Here is a 21586-nt window from a genome sequence, read left to right as displayed (position 1 = left end):
AAGTTTTTTTTTTGGGAATACCTCTGGCAATGAGGAGTTCACTAGAATAATTTTATCAATTAACACAACGCCAAACCCTGAGTTTCAAGCTTTTTAATACTTGCAGTTATATGGAAAAAATGAATGCTAATCACAGCAACGTCTGTTTTAACACAGGAATCATTATAAGCTTCCTTGCACTGGCAAACTGCCAAAGCCTCTGCACTATCGAAGTCGTTTACCACCCCTCTAATGGCCTCGAAATGTACATTGTAAAACAACACAGCATAGACCCACGTACCCCAACGAGTTACCACTGGTTCGGGAGGTAAAGGCACATTTGCTAGTTTTTCTTTGTAGGTCTTGATGCGAGCAGGAGCCTTTAGCAACACATTCTTTGTGAATGAAATCAGTATATTTACAAACGTGGAAACGTGTTTCTTCAGCAAGGCGATGTCCTCCATGAACAAAGAACGTCATATGAATCAAATTCTTTGATCATATAGGGAGCAGCTTCTGAAGTAAGCATTAACACCCTTTGATCTGCAGAAGATTCTGGAAATGTTTTTCTAATATCCTCATTCACAAATCTGGTGATGACAGAATGATTTTCTTTTTCAAATTATTTGATGCTTTTAAATAGGAAGAAGAGGGCTCTTCTTTTGAAGCACCAACAATTAAATTTCCAATGTAACGGCCACATATGTCTGTTGGTTCGTCAACAGAAATCCAGATATGCTGTCCTTGAGTTCATTGCGTATTTTTTCCAGAATATTTACGTAAACTGTCGTTATGTAATTTTCACGCAGTCTTGATTCATCTGGTATACTTTGATTTACGCAATATTTGCGCAGGAAGCCTTTGAGGATAGGGTTTGCAAGTTTGTGAAGAGGAATATTGCTTCACATAGACCCATGTTATACACACTCTTTTGGTTACTTTTGGACAGCCCTGCTGCTGTCAAAAGCTGTTGCCGTGGTCCTCTCTTCTGCGTTGCTGCGGTACAAAGACTTGTCTTGACATGCTGGTCTATTTGAAACTTTTGTTTTTGCACGAAACGTTTTTCTCCAAAACTCGACAATATAAAACAATTCCGTCATGTGCAAATGTTACAGGGTGGTGAGCTACACACGAAACGATATTTCTTTTTTCGGGCGGTATGGTGCATAACACGTTACACACTACACGTCGTAAACACGTTCAACCGACTAGAAGTAAATAGAAAACTAAAATGAAACAATGGACGTGCGACTAAAAGCTTGCGGAGTTTGAAATTGTTCAAATGTCTCTGAGCACTATGAGACTTAACTTCTGAGGACATCAATCCCCTAGATCTTAGAACTACTTAAAACCTAACGAACCTATGGACATCTCACACATCCATGCCCGAGGCAGAATTCAAACCTGCGACCGTAGCAGTTGCGCGGTTCCGGACTGAAGTGCCTAGAACCGCTCGGCCACAGACGCCGGCTTGCGCCCGGGGGCGCGGGCGCAGGAGCATTGAGTCTGCCCGCCTGTTCCTGTTCCTCTTCAGTAATGATTTCGCCAGGCAGTGGCCTCTCGGTTAGCGACTGTACGCAGTTCTAGGTCCAGGTCAATCTGTAAGATATGAAAACTTGATCGAGCTACAGACGGACCGTCTATATCTTCAAATTATTATAAACATAGAGCAAAAATATGCAGCGTCACTAGTTTTTAGTTAAAATACGTCCACCCCCGGTAGCTGAACGTTCAGCGTGACGGATTGTCAATCCTCTGGGCCCGGATACAATTCCCGGCTGGGTCGGAGAATTTCCTCCGCTCACGGACTGGGTGCTGTGCTGTCCTCATCATCATCCCATCATCCTCTTCGCCTGCAGGCCGCCGAAGTGGCGTCACATTGAAAGACCGGCACCCGGCGAACGGTCTGCCCGCAGGGAGGGGGGGGGGGGGGGGGGGTCCTAGCCAGACGATTAAACAAATAAGTTAAAATATGCAACAACCGGTAAAGAGGAGCCAAATACGCAAATGCATATGCAACATCCAAATGCATACAATCCTGTCTCTATTAATAATAAATACCTCGAATTTAAATTTCAAAAATTAGTAAATGACGTAAATTCACCCATTAACCTCTCAGAGCAACTCCGGATGGTCGGGCTTAACCAGCATCAGCCAGGGGGCCACCGTGAAGTAAGACGCCTCACAATAGCCCGCCGGAGCAACTCAGATTAGTTGCCTCTAAAACACGAATAAAATACCGTTTTAAAACGATAAGAAAAGGTACACATAATCAAGCAACAGCGATATCTCAGGTCCGGTTCCCCGTAATTTAGGTAAGGGAATCTGTTTCTCCCTAGGACAATTCAAGCAACGGGAACAGTCTGTGTACCAAATGAAATGAAGTGATCGCATTGCGTTGTTGGCCGGCAGGCCCCATGCGGGGAGCCGGCCGTTGTGGCCGAGCGGTTCTAGGCGCGCAGTCCGGAACCGCGCGACTGCTACGGTCGCAGGTTCGAATCCTGCCTCGGGCATGGATGTGTGTGATGTCCTTAGGTTAGTTAGGTTTAAGTAGTTCTAAGTTCTAGGGGACTGATGACCAGAGTAGAGTGCTCAGAGCAGCCCATGCGGGGAAGTTCGGCCGATGTATTGCAGATCCTTTTTTTTTAGTTGACACCACTTCGGCGACTTGCGAGACAATGATGATGAAGAACACATAACACCCAGTCATCACGAGGCAGTGAGAATCGCTGACCCCGCCGGGAATCGAACCCGGGAGCCCGTGCGCGGGAAGCGAGAAAGCTACTGCAAGAGCACGAGCTGCGGACTGTATACCAAATAACAGTCACAAACAGAACACATAACGCTTCCCGTACGCGAAGCAGATAGTAATTACTCAGTAAACACTGTGAGCGCATGTGGTCACAATCAAATAGGCCCAAAGGGCGTCAATAACACTCATTAAATTTATAAAGAGCCAAATATATTACTAAAACAATGGAAAATTCAGGATGGAATGTAACAATATCATGAAAATGATTGGTGATTCACACAACAAAGCGCAGACGCTGAGTCACAGATAGCCACAACAAATAGACTGTCGGAAAGTGAGCTTTCGGCTACAAAGCCTTTGTTGAAACCACACAAGCCATCTCCAGCTGTGTGTGTCTGAGTTGCGTTTGCGTGAGTGTGTGTATGTGAGTGTATTGTATGTTTTCCACAAAGGCCTTGTCGCCGAAAGCTCACTTTCCAACAGTCTTTTCGCTGTGCCTATCTGCGACTCAGATCTTTGCTATGTGTTGAATAGCAACTGTCCTTTTCATAATATTGTTACAAATATATTAATAAGCACATGTATCAGTGTGGAGTCATTAAATAAACAACAATACACACATGAGAAGGACGTTGTTCGTGGATGACTGATCTTAGACAAAACGAGACGATAGTAGCGACAGTTTGACGCAGGCAAAGGTAAGTCGGCAAAACGCGATAAAATATCAAGGACTCTCTAGGCAAACACACAGCGTGGAGAGTACAGGCGACATTGCAAAACGTGCGAACTGCACTAGGAAAGACACCGCAGGACAGCAGAATTCTAGTAAAGCCGGCGCCTTAAATGCAGACTCGTCAGGAGAGTGCTTACCCTCGTTAAGAAGACGAGAGCTGAAGCCCCTGGAACTGGAGACCCGCTGCAGCATTCGCCCCTCAGGCCGCAATGGTCGTCTGCCAGCTCTTTGTGGTCGAGCACAACTGATCGCTTAACTCGCTGCCCTCCAGCGTCCCACGTGCCCGAGAGACGGCACAGCATGAACTCACGGCTCCTACAACTGCCAAAACGATGTCAAAGTTAGCGTAAGGAGGGCTATGCGTGAAGCGTTCAGTGAATTCGAAAGTAAAATTCTATGTACCCATTTGACAGAAAATCCTAAGAAGTCCTGGTCTTACGTTAAATCAGTAAGTGGATCAAAACAGCATATCCAGACACTCTGGGATGGTAATGGCATTGAGTCAGAGGATGACACGCGTAAAGCTGAAATACTAAACACCTTTTTTTCAAAGATGTTTCACAGAGGAATACCGCACTGCAGTTCCTTCACTAAATCCTCGCACGAACGAAGAAATGGCTGACATCGAAATAAGTGTCCAAGGAATAGAAAAGCAACTGAAATCACTCAACAGAGGAAAGTCCACTGGACCTCACACGATACCAATTCGATTCTACACAGAGTACGCGAAAGAACTTGCCCCCCTTCTAACAGCTGTGTACCGCATGTGTCTAGAGGAATGGAAGGTTCCAAATGATTGGAAAAGAGCACACGTAGTTCCAGTTTTCAAGAAGGGTCGTCGAGCAGATGCGCAAAACTATAGGCCTATATCTATGACTTCGATCTGCTGTAGAATTTTAGAACATGTTTTTTGCTCGCGTATCATGTCATGTCTGGAAACCCAGAATCTACTCTGTAGGAATCAACATGGATTCCGGAAACAGCGATCGTGTGAGACCCAACTCGCTTTATTTGTTCATGAGACCCAGAAAATATTAGATACAATCTCTTCTGGGGGGCGTTCGATACAGTTCCGCACTGTCGTCTGATAAACAAAGTAAGAGCCTACGGAATATCAGACCAGCTGTGTGGCTGGATTGAAGAGTTTTTAGCAAACAGAACACAACATGTTGTTCTCAATGGAGAGACGTCTACAGACGTTCAAGTAACCTCTGGTGTGCCACAGGGGAGTGTTATGGGACCATTGCTTTTCACAATAATGTAAATGACCTAGTAGATAGTGTCGGAAGTTCCATGCATCTATCCGCGGATGATGCTGTAGTATACAGGGAAGTTGCAACATTAGAAAATTGCAGCGAAATGAAGGAAGATTGCAGCCGATAGGCACTTGGTGCAGCGATTGGCAACTGTCCTTTAACATAGACAAATGCAATGCATTGCGAATACATAGAAAGAAGAGTACTTTATTGTATGATTATATGATAGCGGAACAAACACCGATAGCAGTTACTTCTGTAAAATATCTGCGAGTATGGGTCCGGAACGATTTGAAGTAGAATGATCATATAAAATTAATTGTTGGTAAGGCGGGTGCCAGGTTGAGATTCATTGGGAGAGTCCTTAGAAAATATAGTCCATCAACAAAGGAGGTGGCTTTTTTCAATTTTTTTATTTGGCCTTTGAGTGTGTACTCAATTTAGCCATCGGCAACACATAGTGACAATGTACAAATAATTGAATAAACAAATACAGAAATGCATATTTACAAGAATAAAAAGCTTAACTGTTACAGTTTTGTACATAATGTTTTAAAAATTGATTTGAATTGGAGTATAATTAAAAGTGTCTTGGCTTACAATTCACACCAATTCTGAAATATCTTCATCAGCAAGACATATTTATAATTTACATACAGGATTAAAAACAACAGATTGTAACCAGTACTCTTGATGAAGTTAACTATCACTTTATATAGACGAACTTCTTTAGTACACAAAAGAGAAGAAGCTGATTGAGGAAGATGGTAGCCCATACTCAGAAATGTCTTCAGAAAGACCAACCGTCCACGTTCAAATTTGGGGCCTTATAAAACACGCGTTCGACCCATACTTGAGTATTGCTCATCAGTGTGGGATCCGTACCAGGTCAGTTTGACGTAGGAGACAGAGAAGATCCAAAGAAGAGCGGCGCGTTTCGTCACAGGGTTATTTGGTAAGCATGATAGCGTTACAGAGATGTTTAGCAAACTCAAGTGGCAGACTCTGCAAGAGAGGCGCTCTGCATCGCGGTGTAGCTTGTTGTCCAAGTTTCGAGAGGGTGCGTTTCTGTATGAGGTATCGAATATTTTGCTCCCCCTACTTATACCTCCCGTGGAGATCACAAATGTAAAATTAGAGAGATTCGAGCGCGCATGGAGGCTTTCAGACAGTCGTTCTTCCCGCGAACCATACGCGACTGGAACAGGAAAGGGAGGTAATGACAGTTGCACGTAAAGTGCCCTCCGCCAGACACCGCTGGGTGGCTTGTGGAATATAAATGTTTCATCCTGCTACTACCATCTCACTCCTTGCCGGTTCGACTTCAAGAGAGAGAATTCACCAGAGCCCAGTTCACCACGCGTGAACTTCCTCTGGCCGGAGAAATGCCCACTCGCCAGCCAGACGTGACCTATCTACTCGCGATGCGGCTCAGCGAGGTCGGCGATGATGCTTATAAGCAACTTTACTGGACAAACTACTACAGACCTCTTAAAAAAACGGAACGGATTTCAAACATTTATTACTTCCAAACTACAAAAGATACACTCAAGACCCAAGGAAACTGGTACACCTACTTAATATCGTGTAGGTTCTCTGCGAGTACGCGGAAGTGCCACAATATCACGTGGCATGAACTCGAATAATGTCTGAAGTAGTGCTGGAGGAAATTGAGAGCATGATTCCGGCAGGGCAGCCTGTAAACCCCTAACAGTGCGAGGGGATGGACATCTATATTGAACAGCACGTTGCAAGCCATCTAAGATACGCTCAATAATGTCAGGGGAGTTTGGTAACCATCGGAAGTCTTTAAACTCAGAATAGTGTTCCTGGAGCAACTCTGTAGCAATTACGGACGAGTGGGTTGTCGCATTGTCCTGCTGGAATTGCCCAAGTCCGTCGGAATGCACAATGGACATGAATGGATGCAGGTTAGCAGACCGGATGCTTAAATACGTGTCACCTTTCAGAGTCGTACCTAGATGTATCAGAGGTCCCATGTCACCCCACCTGTTTGTCACAGCTTGGACAGTCCCCCGCAGACATGCAGAGTCCATGGATTCATGAGATTGTCTCCACACACGTACACGTCCAACCGCTCGGTACAATTTGAAACGAGACTCGTCCGACCAGGCAACATATTTCCAGTCATCAGCAGTCGGTGTTGACGGGCGCATGCGAGGCGTATCGTCTTGTGTCGTGCAGTCATCAAGGGTACACGAGTGGGTCTTCCGCTCTGAAAGCCCATATCGATGATGTTTCGTTGAATGGTTCGCACGCTGACACTTGTTGACGGCCCAGCATTGAAATCTGCAGCAATTTGTAGAAGGGTTGCACTTCTATCACGTTGAACTATTCTCTTCAGTCATCGTTGGTCCCGTTCTTGGCTCAAATGGCTCTGAGCACTATGGGACTTAACTTCTGAGGTCATCAGTCCCCTAGAACGTAGAACTACTTAAACCTAACTAGCAGTCGCGCGGTTCCAGACTATAGCGCCTAGAACCGCTCGGCAACTTCGGCCGGCACCAATATACAATTTGTTGCAGTCATTGTAAGTTATTTTATACACAACAATGTTACTTAATGAAAGTTTCAATGTTACTTAATAAATCTGTTTTTTTCTTTTTTCCTAGATGTTACGCCATATGTAAACTGTAGTGGCTCTTACATAAAATGAAGTTTTGTAATTGCGGATTTGAGATTTTTGGCTGATTTTTCGGACAGCTTTCCTAAATATTGGATAGTACACCATCTGGTTTTATACATGACTGTTGTTGCAGAGGGGGCATACGTTTAGGACAACATTTTTCTTCTTTTCTCTGTATGTCCGTCTTTTCAGTAATGGCTGCGGGACTCGGATGATCGATACAGGATATCAGCCGGCCGGTGTGGCCGTACGGTTCTAGGCGCTGCAGTCTGGAGCCGAGCGACCGCTACGGTCGCAGGTTCGAATCCTGCCTCGCGCATGGATGTGTGTGATCTCCTTAACTTAGTTAGGTTCAATTAGTTCTAAGTTCTAGGCGACTGATGACCTCAGGAGTTAAGTCGCATAGTGCTCAGAGCCATTTGAACAGGATATCAAATCAAACATCTTTGGTTGGTTCAAATGGCTCTGAGCACTATGGGACTTAACATCTATGGTCTTCAGTCCCCTAGAACTTAGAACTACTTAAACCTAACTAACCTAAGGACATCATGCAACACCCAGTTCAAACATCTTTCAGCCGTCTAGTTTCCAAACTTAGTTTCCAAGCCGTCTAGATTCCACTTCGGTTCCGGTAAAAACATGGGCCAGCAATACTGGTATTAGTAGATTTCTGCTTGCTATAGCGATGACGTAAACCATCATTTGGTCGGCACATGTTGTTTGACGTGTTCGATATAGCAAACATAATTCTAGTAATAGCAGTACTGTTGGCCAGTGTTTTGACCAGAACCGATGTGGAATCTTCCCACATGTTGGTCAGGGGCCTGAAGATGGCGTAGTGTATCGCCGAAACTAATAGCCAAATAAAATAAGTTTGGAAACTAGACGGCTGAAAGGTGTTTCGTTTGACATCACTGTTCTCCTTTGTTTGTTATGTAGAATGTTGTCAATTAAGTCAGGGATATTGTCATTGCTTTATGAAACACATTTAACTATATATCTTCAACATTTCGTGGCCCTGTCAGCAACTGTATAAATATTAATTTTAATAATCAACAGCCATATTTGCACCGTTTACCAAGAATTTACGGAGATGATAGATAAACTCCAGTGGAAGACTCTGCAGCAGAGACGCTCAGTAGCTCGGTACGGGCTTTTGTTAAAGTTTCGAGAACATACCTTCACCGAAGAGTCAAGCAGTATATTGCTCCCTCCTACGTATATCTCGCGAAGAGACCATGAGGATAAAATCAGAGAGATTAGAGCCCACACAGAAGCATACCGACAATCCTTTCCACGTACAATACGAGACTGGAATAGAACCGATAGAAGTACTCAGTGTACCCTCCGCCACACAGCGTCAGGTGGCTTGCGGAGTATGGATGTAGATGTAGATGTGGAGGTGCTCCAACCAGATCGGAAGCCGGACGGAGTGGCCGAGCGATTCTAGGCGCTACAATCTGGAACCGCGCGACTGCTACGGTCGCAGGTTCGATTCCTGCCTCGGGCATGGATGTGTGTGATGTCCTTAGGTTAGTTAGGTTTAAGTAGTTCTAAGTTCTAGTGGACTGATGACCCCAGAAGTTAAGTCCCATAGTGCTCAGAGCCATTTCAACCAGATCGGAATTTTGACGATCTAACGCCCCGATTAGACAGAATTTGGGACGATACCCCTCAGGAGGACACCCAGAAACTCTATCAGTTCATAGCAAGGCGGATACCTGCTTGCATAACTGCCAGAGGTGCACCAGTACATTATTGACTTGCTTATGTTGTGAAACTCTTTCTCTCTAATCAGTCACGCTGTTTTTCTGAGAATGTACTTTGTTTTCTGTACATGTACATCACACCTATCGATTTCTGTCCCGTACGGTTGATTCCTTTGTGGTGCGTTGTTTGTCGTGTTAGAGTGCATCAGTTTCTACGGTGGGGAACCCTCGCGCTCAGAGCGTCTTCCAGGCCGCTCGGTGCCCGGCCTGTTTCTTTGGCGCGCAGGTGTGGGCCGTCGGGCGCTGCGCTATCGATTGACGGCGGCCGGCTTCATTACGGTGTTTGTCCACTGCGGCGTCCCCCGGGCGGCTGCGCGCCTTGACTTACGGCCGCCGGCCGCGCTGATGGCCGGCCAATACAGCAAACGACCCTCGCGCAGTCGTTCCGGGAGCGCGATTTGTACGATAGAGCCGGCAGCGATGTAAACATTCCTCCGGCCGCAGTCCGCCGCCCTCGTCCTTGGCCGTCGCTCGGAGGCTTCTCAGGAGCCTTGCGGTCTTCAGCGTGTGTCCGGTCACCGTGCGAGGAATGTCCCGTGCGGTCTCCCCGCCAACATAGCGCTGCGAGAGCAGTTCTTGGTTACTGTTAGCGAAGTTTTATGAACCAGTGTCCGACATCTTAGGAATACGGAAAATGCTCATCACATTTGCAACACCCAATAACACACACACACACACATGCTGTCTTCCATTCCATGTTGCATCGTCCTACTTCCGTACCAATGTCAAAACAGAATTAGACATGGTTAAATATTAATTTTAATTTTTTATAGCCTGACGATATTTTATGGATTAGCAGTTTTAGCTTGACGATGTCCACTATGCACAAACGGTAGTTACTGTTATCCTGAAGAAGGTGTTATCCCAACTGAAACGACATACCGACATACATGCTCCAAACGCTCTCCACTGGGCAGAGATCGTCCACACTGCTCACCAAGGCAGGACTCGGCAAGTGCGAACACAAGCAGTGAAAACTCTCACCGTGTACAGACATGCATTATCTTGCTGAAATGTAAGCACAGGGTAGCTTGCCATGGCATGTCGTCGACATACAATTGTGCTGTAAGAGTGTCACTTATGACAACCAAAGGGGTCCTGCTACGAAAACAACTACATCCCAGAGGATCACTCCTAGTTGTTGGCCCGTATGGCGAGCGGTAGTCAGGTCGTCACCACACTGCTGTCTGAGGTGTCTCCAGGCACGTCTTCTTCCTGATATTTGGCTGGGGTACAATTGCCTTGAGTTCTGTGTGCTGGCCTAAGCTGTCGGCAGCACACCTGTTGGCAAAGATGAAGCACAAAGTTCAATTAGTAGGCTCTGTACCAAGCGCCTATCACGAGAGAGGCCAGAGACACACCCACAAGCAACCTGCCGCCAACGTCCTCTCGACGGCATGTGTTTAGGACGCCGCTGCCGACCGGAGGGCCACACTCACTCATCCAGTTTGGTGTCTGTCAGTTTACTCGCAGAGCAGGTTTAGTTGATCACAGGCTATGACAGTACATAGCGGCCAGATTAGTGACTATAGCAGGACTATCAGAGAGAAAATAAAGTTTGTAGTGGCAAGATTACCGAGGCTGACATATAACTGAAAGAAGAGAGCTATTACTGATGAGCTTGTACCACAACAAATGGACTCCATTCAAGTTAAGTAAATGTTTCCAGTTCTGCAAATAAAGAACCGTATTAATCCACATGTGCATTTGTGTTGTAGAAAGAGGATACCAGCCACCGCTAACGCCTCTCCCTTGCTCCCCTTGGGGTGCAAGACTCTACATGATGAGCCCCACACCGGACTGAGACCTCATGACCAGCGAACACATGTCTGTAGACGCTCTGGACAGCAGTGTGGTACCAGCCTGACTGTCACCAGCCGTACGGGTAGACAACCAGGAGTGATGGTTGGGGTGTCCTTTCATTTCGTAGCAGGACTCCACTGGTTGTCATCTGCGGCACCCCTACAGCACAGAGGCAAATCGTTGATATTCTACGCCTCACTTTGTTTCCCTTCATAGCAAGCCAACCTAGGCTTATATTTCAGCAAGATAATGCCTGCTCGCAGACGGCGACAGTTTCTTCCGCTTGTCTTTGTCCTTCCCAAATCCTACCTCGTCTAGTAAGGTCGCCGGATCTCTCCCCAATTGACAACATCCAACAACTATGTCATTGGCACGTTTAATAACTGCTAAGGGCCAAAGGTGGAGCAATGCATGAGTGACTTGCTCAGTTTGCGAAACTTTTTCTCTTGAATAAATCTTCCAATTTTTCTTAATTGCAATGATTTGTGTGTGCATGTAGATCATACCTAAAGATTTCCATCCCATTCGGATAATTGCTACGTTGTGCGTCTTTTTGTTTTTTTAGAGTGTATCTTGAAACATCCCTGACGGATTTGTTACTCAGCTTACATTGAGTGACTAGTCCGTGTTCGAAGTCATTGATTCTCCTCACCGACCCATCCTGCAGTTACTGTCTCTCTGCTGACAATACAGTTTTTTTTCCTTTATTGTGTTTCAATTCCCAATCTGGGGTGGGCTGGCAGCAGCATATACGCTGCTCTTCAGCAGAAAGACACTGATTATACAAAGGAAGTAACAGTATGGAAGAGAACAGACAAAAAAGGAGGGCGACTATAAAATGGAGATAAAAACCGTAAAAAAGTAGTGCACAAAAATAGCCGAAGGGCGGCAGGGGAGCCGCTGTGGATGCTATTGTCGGAGGAAATGACATAGGTGGAGAAGGTACGGCCAATGTGGGAGATGAAGTCACAGAGAGGAGGAGCAATGGAGCAGACATAGATGGTGGTGCAGGTAATGGAGCAGACATAGATGGTGGTGCAGGTAATGGAGCAGACATAGATGGTGGTGCAGGTAATGGAGCAGACATAGATGGTGGTGCAGGTACAGGTAATGGAGCAGACATAGATGGTGGTGCAGGTAATGGAGCAGACATAGATGGTGGTGCAGGTAATGGAGCAGACATAGATGGTGGTGCAGGTAATGGAGCAGACATAGATGGTGGTGCAGGTAATGGAGCAGACATAGATGGTGGTGCAGGTAATGGAGCAGACATAGATGGTGGTGCAGGTAATGGAGCAGACATAGATGGTGGTGCAGGTAATGGAGCAGACATAGATGGTGGTGCAGGTAATGGTGAGGGAGGGCAAGAAGACGCTGAGGATGAGAGTGGTTGCGCCCGGACGGCGAAATGCTTATGGTGGCCGATGACGACTCCACCCTGAGCTCGAAGACCAGGAGCGTCAGTGCAGTGTAGGACACAGGGAGTTGTGCGGATTGTATGATGGAGATGGAGAAAGGTTTCGTTCAGGAGGAAGGTTTTTTACCTGGTTATGGGACAGGGTGTTCGTGAGTAAGTATTTGCTGCTGCGGAAGGAGCGGTTGTTCTGGAAAAGGATGCGACACTCGTGCTGGAACTTAATGGGAAGAGAGGGGGGGGGTGAAGAGAGGGGAGGGGAGAGGCTTAAACTAGGGTGTCGAGGCGGGTTAAGGTGAAGTGGGATTGGTTGCGGAAGTAAGTGGCGAAGGTGTTTATGTGAAAGACGGAGCGGGCGTTGAGGGAGATCTGTTGTTGGAGGGTGTGGGGTCGTTGAAAAGGGTGAATGTTTTGGAGGACTATGGTGAGGAACCGGATGATGGACAACACAGTCCTCCCTGCCTCCTTTTATACTTCTGGGTGAGTCTCTAGTGACATCTAGCGGTCCATTCTGCACTACAAAGTGAAGTACGGAAATTTTTGATCACATAGTGTATGTTTGGAGCATAAATATGCTCGTTTTATAGATTTAAACGCCTTCATCTTGCTTCACTTTATTTTCTATGCTCCAGTCACGTTTCGTCTTTTACATTAAGTATACTAGAAAACAGTTCATGCCCTAATTTTGTAAATTTGTGGTAAGGTCTTATGGGACCAAACTGCTGAGACCATCGGTCCCTAAAGCCTACACACTACTTAGTCTAACTTCAACTTACGCTATGGACAACACACAGGCGGACGGGGTGGCCGAGCGGTTTTAGGCGCTACAGTCTGGAATCTCGTGACCGCTACGGCCGCAGGTACGAATCCTGCCTCGGGCATGGATGTATGTGATGTCCTTAGGTTAGGTAGGTTCAAGTAGTTCTAAGTTCTAGGGGACTGTTGCCCTCAGAAGTTAAGTCTCATATCGCTCAGAGCCATTTGAACCATTTTTGAACAACACACACACACCCATGCCCGAGGGAGGACTCGAACTTCCGACGTGTGAAGCCGCATGGACCGTGACAATGCGCCCCTGACCTCGAGGCTGCCCCGGTCGGATACACGCCCTAATTTTTGCATAAATAAGTTACTACTAACAGTTATTCGTTTTTATGGCTGATATATGCGTTTCTTCCAGTACCGTCACATGTAAGAGTTCGCACTGTCACTTCATTTACGAAACGTAGGCAAATTTATACATAGCGATCTTTGTGTTTCGTAGTTTCTGTATTATGTAAGGTAACTGCTGTGGACTAGTCTGGCATTAGCTGCAGGTTTTCTCTTGAAAGTGTGATTATTAGTCGTAAATATGTGTTCACTTGATGTCTCTTGTTTTTTTTACTTTTACCTAAGTGTTGCCTACCTAACGAAGTATACGATGAAAGCTAATGACTGTTCATTTCTGCTCTCTTTCTACCGGTATGTCTGTGCGTTTGTGTGTGTGTATGGTGTGTGTGTGAGTGAGTGTGAGAGAGAGAGAGAGAGAGAGAGAGAGAGAGAGAGAGAGAGAGAGAGAGAGAGGGAGGGAGAAAGAGACTGAATGTGCATGTATGACTCTTTTTTTAAAAAAAAGATATTAGGGATTTTGCGGTGTGGTTAGTATGGGATGCGGCTGTAAACGTTGAATGTGGATGCAATAGCTGTGAGAGAGTGATTGAAAGTTTTAAGTTTTCAGATGACTGGATTTTGGATTTAAATGTTGAGTGGCGTTACTCTCATCTTCCATGTACTGGAGTGTTATTCTACACCATTGTGTTTTAATATAAGTAGTGACTCGTTTGCCTTGCTTACTTGATCATTCAAATGGACTTTTTTCTGCTTTGATCTCTTGTATATGATCATTTTATTGCAAGGTCAGTTGTTTATTCTAATTATTTTCATATCTTCTTCTCTGTTGGTGGGCTTGCGATTGAGTTCCCTGAGATGTTCTGAAAATTTTTGCCACAAACTTCCCGTGTCTCGTCTGTGTTTTGTGTCTAACATCGAACGTTCTGCCTGTCTGATCACGTATCTGGCGTCACAGGTGATACACTGTAATGCATAAATAACCGCTTTTTGGTGTATCTCTATGTCTCTTGTCAGTATTGGAGTGTATTTTTGGATAGTATCATCTGTTATGTGTGCTCCGTTTATGCCTTGTTTTTCGCAAATGTTTTGTCGTAGGGATCCCTCTTGTGACATCTGGTGGCAGTTTGCGTCTGTTTAACTTATGTTATCGACCTTTACTTACTGTTATAATGACAGATATTCTTGTGTAAGATAGTTTGACGACTAACCCCAAGTTACCAGGGGCTGCTTCAATTTTAAAGTTGTATGCTGTACCATTATTTAGCTGTAGTACAGGAAAATATTTTTTGTGGTTTTCTTAAAGAGTAAATCAGCATTCCTCAGTGACGTTTTCGATGATAGGACGGCGCGATGACTGTACGTGGTACGGAAATCGGCAGTCATAGCAGAATAAATTTTTAAAAATTCGAAATGTTTATCTTTGCCTTGTTGCAACGTCCCAGAAAATCTGTATCAGGATTAGAGAAAAACTTTCTATACTGGCGGAACTGTGTCTACAAACCGAACGAATTACTGCGTAACGAGCCACTTCTGACCGAGAGTTCCAGATACGAAAATATTCAGCAAACGAGCATAATCACCCTCCCAAGACTACTCGGTCGACTTTGGACTCGTGCAACGTACTCTGGGCGCAGCGAGCTATTTTCGTTGCTAACGCTAGATAAGCGAGACGCAACGCCGGAAGGTACGAATCCGCCACGCGCTGATTATAGTTTGACCGGGCGCACAAAGCGACGTGCGTTATCAGTGCAGATAACGGCGCGGACAGAAACGGGCGCCGGTTCTATTCTCGACGTCGGCGAAGGGTTACGGCGTTCCAGGAATAGTGCGCCACTGGAGACCCGGCGAGCGGTGGGAGCGCCCACGCGGCCCGCCGGCTGCTGGAGGATAGCGGCCGGCGCGATGTCGCGGCCTCCGCTGCGATAAGAGGCCAGCAACCTGCTGAGGCAGCCCTGCCGCGCCCCACTGTAAATAAACAGGCCCTGCCCTGCTCCGCCGGCTGTTCTCGGTAGGCGACCTTGACACGTGTGCGCCCCCGAGCCAGGGGCACCTCTGCGCACCAGCCTGCAGTCCGACAAGTGACAGTAAGTCACTCCTGATAAGCCCCGTCGGCGGAGGTACCTCTCAGTAGGCAAGAGCGCCAGTAGCTGACGCAAGCAAACGTTCCCAGACGACTAGAACTATTGGTTGGCAAGCAAGGCAGCATAGTCATGGTTACGTCTAAATGTAAGACAGGCGTTCAATAAACAATGCAACACTTTTCTTTCTCTGCGATTTTTGTTAGCAAACAGGCGGTATTTCTTGTAGGGCATAATGCAAATATTCTCACTTCGGTCCCTATTACCTTTCAAAATGGTCTCTGTAACGCAAGTGCGTTCCAAGCAGAGAGCTGTCAGTGAATGTATTTATGGCCGAAAACCAGAGCATCGCAGATATTCATAGGCGCTTGCACAATGTCTACAGAGATTCGGCAGTGTACAAAAACACGGTGAGTCACTATTTTTATCTGCTTCCCCTTCCGACAAGCACCTCCATTTAAGTCAGCCGCTGTGGCCGAGCTGTTCTAGGCGCTTCAGTCCAGAACCGTGGTGCTGCTACGGTCGCAGGTTCGAATCCTGCCTAGGGGCATGGCTGTGTGTGGTGTCCTTAGCTTAGTTAGGTTTAAGGCGTTCTAAGTCTAGGGGACTGATGACCTCATATGTTAAGTCCCATAATGCTTAGAGCGATTTGAAGCATCTCCATTTAGTTATCAACACTGAAGCACCAAAGAAACTGATCTGGGCATGCGTAATCAAATACAGAGATATTTAAACTGGTAGAATACAGCGCTGCCGTCAGAAATGCATATATAAGACAACAAGTGCCTGGCGCAGTTGTTAGATCGGTTACTGCTGCTGCAGTCGCAGGCTATCAAGATATAAGTGAGTTTGAACGTGGTGTTATAGTCAGCGCACGAGTGATGGGAGACGGCGTCTCCGAGGCAGCGATGAAGTGGCGATATTCCAGTAGGACAATTTCACGAGTGTACCGTGAATATCAGGAGTCCCGTAAAATATCAATAGTCCGACATCGCTGTGGCCGGAAAAGATCCTGCAAGAACGGGACCAACGACGACTGAAGAGAATCGTTCAACGTGGCAGAAGTGCAAGACTTCCGCAAACTGCTACAGATTTGAGTCCTGGGCCATCAACATGTGTCAGCGTGCGGACCATTCAACGAAACATCATCGTTATGGGCTCTCGGAGCAAAAGGCCCACTGGTGTACCCTTGATCACTAAACGACACAAAACTTTGTACCTCGCTTTACACCTCAACACTGATATTGGACTGTTGAGTGGAAACATGTGCTGGTTGGACGAGCCTCGTTTCAAACTATATCGAGCGTATAGACGTGTACGAGTATGGAGGTAATCCATGGATCAAGCATGTCACCAGGGGACTGTAATGGAGTGGAGCGTGTGATGTTGGAGTGATATGGGAAACGTGATACGTCTACATACGACTCTGACAGGTGACACGCACGTAAACATCCTGTATGATCACCTGCATCCATTCATGTCCATTGTGCATTCCGATGGACTTCGGCAATTCCAACACAACAACGCGATACACGTCCGAAATTGCTACAGAGTGGCTCCAGGAACACTGCACTGAGTTTAATCCCTTCCGCTGGCCACCAAACTCCCCAGACATAAACATTATTGAGCATATCTGGGATGCCTTGCAACATGCTGACAGAAGAGATCTCCACCCCTTCGAAGTCTTACGGATTTAAGGACAGACCCACATGATTCATGGTGTCTGTTCCCTCCAGCAGTATTTCAGACATTAGTCGAGTCCATACCACGTCGTGCTGCGCCACTTATGCGCGCTCGCGGAGTTCCTACACTATATTAGGCAGATGTACCAGTTTCTTTGGCTCTTCAGTGTACAATGTACATAGAATTGAATAAAAGAATAAGAAATGCGTATTTACAAGTAGAGAATGCGCAAAACCGTCGCAGCTGTGTCCACTATATTTTTGGAACAATTAGCGTAAAAGGAAGTTAAAATTGTGTTGAGTTACAGTCCACACAATTCCTGAAATATCTTCAGAAACAAGACAGAAAAATGGAATAAGTACACCATTAAAACCTACAGATTGTGCCTAGTACTCGTAAGTACCTTAACAAGCATTTTATAAAAGCGAATGTCTTTGGTAAAAAAAAAAAAGAAGAAGTAGCTGATTGAGGACGGTGGTACCCCAAACTCAGCATTGGCTTCAGCAAGTCCAACCGCTCACAGTAATATCTGGAACACATAAACAATATGTGGTTGAAATCAGCTTCCGACTCATGGTCACACACGCACGCTGGCGAAGCGTAAACGTTGATCCGATATAGATATTGAGGAAAAGAGGTGTGATTGAAGCGAAGTCGTATGATAGTATAAATTTGAATCGCTCCAAATGTGTCCTCGGGAAACACGGCTGTGAGGAACTCGGAGGTTGGAGCACTGAGTCAGAGCGGCCTTTCGTTTGCTGGAAAACGTTCCACATCTCTTGTCATTGTTGGTTTCCGTGACCCTTTATCTCAGGCTAGTAGACTGCGTATAAGATAATTTTTAGTTCGAGAACAGTGCCTAAAGATGTCACTTGCTTGGCTAATGCGACGGCTTCCTGAATATCACCGTTGGCGAGGCTCTTGTCACTGTCGCAGCTACGTCGCGCACACCTGTCCGACTTCTCACTGTTGACTCCCGCAATGTTGGAACGTGAGGACACTCTCTGTCGAGGTGATGCACGGATCATCTCGCTGCACAGCTGGACGTCTCTGTTGGTAGTGCTGACACACTCGTCCACCTGTTGGTATAGTCAGAGGTGTCTGCCCACTGGGTTCCTCGCCGCCTTCCAGAAGACCACAAGGAGCAACTAGGAATCATATGTGCGGAATTGCTTGCGAGCTACAACGCTGATTGTAAGAACTTTCCGTTGACCATCGTCACACGCTATGAGATAAGGGTTCAAACCAGAAACAAAATGACAATCCGTGGAGCGGCGCATCACCACCTCTCCTCCGAAGGAAAAATTCAAAGCCGCACCCTCAGCGAGTAATGACATGACGGAGGTCTTTTGGGACTCTGATAGGGTTGTTCTGTTTGATGTCCTCCCTCGCGGTGCAACGATCAACTCTGCAGTGTACCGTACTTTCCCCGGGAAATTGAAGAAACGACTTCAGTACGTCTGGCACCACAGAAATGCAGATGAACTTCTACATGATGACGCAAGGCCTCACATAAGTCTGCGCACCCGACAGGACATCGCAAAAGTTCATTGGATTGTTCTTCCTCTCGGATCTCATACCTTCCGGCTTCAATCTGTTCGGTCCAGTCTACGTCTACATCTAAAGGGCTCCTTCGAAAATCGACCGACCGAGGTGGCGCAGTGGTTACCACACTGGACTCGCATTTGGGAGGACGACGGTTCAAACCCGTCTCCGGCCATCCTGATTTAGATTTTCCGTGATTTCCCTAAACCGTTTCAGGCAAATGCCCGGATGGTTTTTTTCAAAGGGCATCACGGCCGATTTCCCTCCCCCATCCTTCCGAAATCCAAGCTTATGCTCCGTCTCCAATGACCTCGTTGTCGAAGGGGGTTTAAACACTAATCTCCTCCTCCTCCTCCTCCTCCTTCGAAAAGCACACTTCAGTGACCAGCGGAGGGTTCATCGAACCATCATCACAACAATTATCTATTATTCCATTCTCGAACAGCGCGTGGAAAAAAACACAAGCTCTGATTTCCGATATTTTATTATGATGATAGTTTCTCCCTGTGTAGTTGGCGACAGTAAAATACTTTCATACTCAGAAGAGAAAACTGGTGTCAGAAATTTCGCGAAAAGATCTCGCTCCAACGGAAAACGCCTTTGTTTTAATGTTTGCCATCCAAGCTCGCACATCATGTCCGAGACACTCTCTCCCCTACTTCGCAATAATACAAAACGCGAGAATTTTTTCTGGTTGTATGGCCGTGGTCCATGGAACTCTTCAATCACTGACGTTTCATCCAAGGCTGCATTGGACGTCTTCGGTGGTGCTCCTAGTTGCGCTGAGTCTTGCCGGCAAGCCAACGTAGCCTTGGGTGAAACGTCAGGTATTGAAGAGTTCCATGGACCACGGCCATACAACCCGGAAAAATTCTCAGCAGCTGAAACATTAGGTCGTGAAAGCATTCGTTGTATAAATACAAAACTTGCTTCCCTTCTTTGAACTTTCTCGATGTGCTCCGTTAATCCTACCTGGTAAGGATGCCACATTGCGCAGCAGTACTCCAAAAGAGGACAAGCCTAGTGTAGGCAGTCCTATTAGTAGATCTGTTGCGTCTTCTAAGCGTTCTGCCAATAAATCGCAGGCTTTCGTTCGCCTTCCCCACAACATTGTCTACACTACTGGTCATTAAAATCGCTACACCATGAATATGACGTGCTACAGACGTGAAATTTAACCGACAGAAAGAATAGGCTGTGATATGCAAATAATTAGCTTTCCAAACATTCACACAAGGTTGTCGCCGGTGGCGACACCTACAACGTGCTGACATGAGGGAAGTTTGCAACCGATTTCTCATACACAAACAGCAGTTTACCGCCGTTGCCTGGTGAAACGTTGTTGTGATGCCTCGTGTAAGGAGGAGAAATGCGTACCATCACGTTTCCGACTTTGATAAAGGTCGTATTGTAGCCTTTCTCGATTACTGTTTATAGTATCGCGACATTGCTGTTAGTGTTGGTCAAGATCCAATGACTGTTAGCATAATATGGAATCGGTGGTTTCAGGAGGTGTTGGATCCCAACGGCCACGTAACACTAGCAGTCGAGATGACAGGTATCTTATCCGCTAGGCTGTAACGGATCGTGCAGCCACAGATGGGGACGTTTACAGGACAACAACCATCTGCACGAACAGTTCGACGACGTTTGCAGCAGCATGGACTATCAGCTAGGAGACCATGGTGGCGATTACCCCTGACGCTGCATCAGAGACAGGAGCGCCTGCGATTGTGTATTCAACGTCGAACATGGGTGCATGAAAGGCAAAACTTCATTTTTTCCGGTGAATCCAGGCTCTGTTTACATCATCATGATGGCTGCATTCGTGTTTGGCGACATCGCGATGAACGCAGATTGGAAGCGTGTATTCGTCGTCGCCATACTGGCGCATCGACCAGCGTCATGGTATGGGATGTACACGTCTCGGTCACCTCTTGTTCGCATTGACGGCACTTTGAACAGTGGACGTTACATTTCAGATGTGTTACGACCCGTGGCTCTAGCCTTCATTCGAGCCCTGCGAAACCCTACATTTCAGCAGGAGAATGCACGACCGCGAGTTCCAGGTCCTATACTGGCCTTTCTGGATACATAAAATGTTCCAATGCTGCCCTGGCTAGCACATTCTCCAGATCTCTCACCAATTGGAAACGTCTGGTCAATGACGGCCGAGCAACTGGCTCGTCACAGTACGCCAGTCACTACTCTTGATGAACTGTGGTATCGTGTTGAAGCTGCATGGGCAGCTGTACCTGTACACGCCATCCAAGCTCTGTTTGACTTAGTGGCCAGGCCTATCAAGGCCGTTATTACGGCCAGAGGTGGTTGTTCTGGATACTGATTTCTCGGGTCTACGCACCCAAATTGCATGAAAATGTAATCACATGTCTGTGCTAGTGTAATATATTTGTCCAATGAATACCCGTTTATCATCTGTATTTCTTCTTGGTGTAGCAATTTTAATGGCCAATAGTGTATGTGTTCTGTCCAATTTAAGTTGTTCGTAGTAGTAATTCCTAGGTATTTAGTCGAATTTAAAGCCTTAGGTTTGATTGATTTGTCGTGCAACCTAAGTTTAACGGATTCCTTTTAGCACTCATGTGAATGACATCACACTTTTCATTATTTAGAGAAAATTCCTAATTTTCGCTCCATATAGTTACCTCAATTGATTTTGATCTCCTGATGACTTTATTATACGATAAACGACAGAATCATCTGCAAAGAACCTAAGACGGCTGCTCAGTTCATCTCCTGAATCGTTTATATAGATAAGGAACAACAGAGGGCCTACAATACTATCTTGTGAAATGC

The 21586-nt window shown here is 46.2% G+C and overlaps 1 protein-coding gene across 1 annotated transcript in view; it reads left to right on the top strand.

The window, feature by feature from the left end:
• LOC126273217 (uncharacterized) overlaps positions 1 to 21586 on the top strand; it is a 109375-nt gene that overhangs the window by 53664 nt on the left and 34125 nt on the right. Inside the window, exon 2 of the mRNA XM_049976761.1 lies at positions 11951 to 12196. Within this exon, the coding sequence (XP_049832718.1) occupies positions 11951 to 12196 (246 nt within the window). The remainder of the gene's footprint in view (positions 1 to 11950; positions 12197 to 21586) is intronic.

Source organism: Schistocerca gregaria, chromosome 5, assembly GCF_023897955.1.
Source record: "Schistocerca gregaria isolate iqSchGreg1 chromosome 5, iqSchGreg1.2, whole genome shotgun sequence".
NCBI classification, from domain to species: Eukaryota; Metazoa; Arthropoda; class Insecta; order Orthoptera; family Acrididae; genus Schistocerca; species Schistocerca gregaria.
The sequence above is the reverse complement of the archived record's forward strand: the minus strand, read 5'-3'. Positions and strand labels throughout refer to the sequence as shown.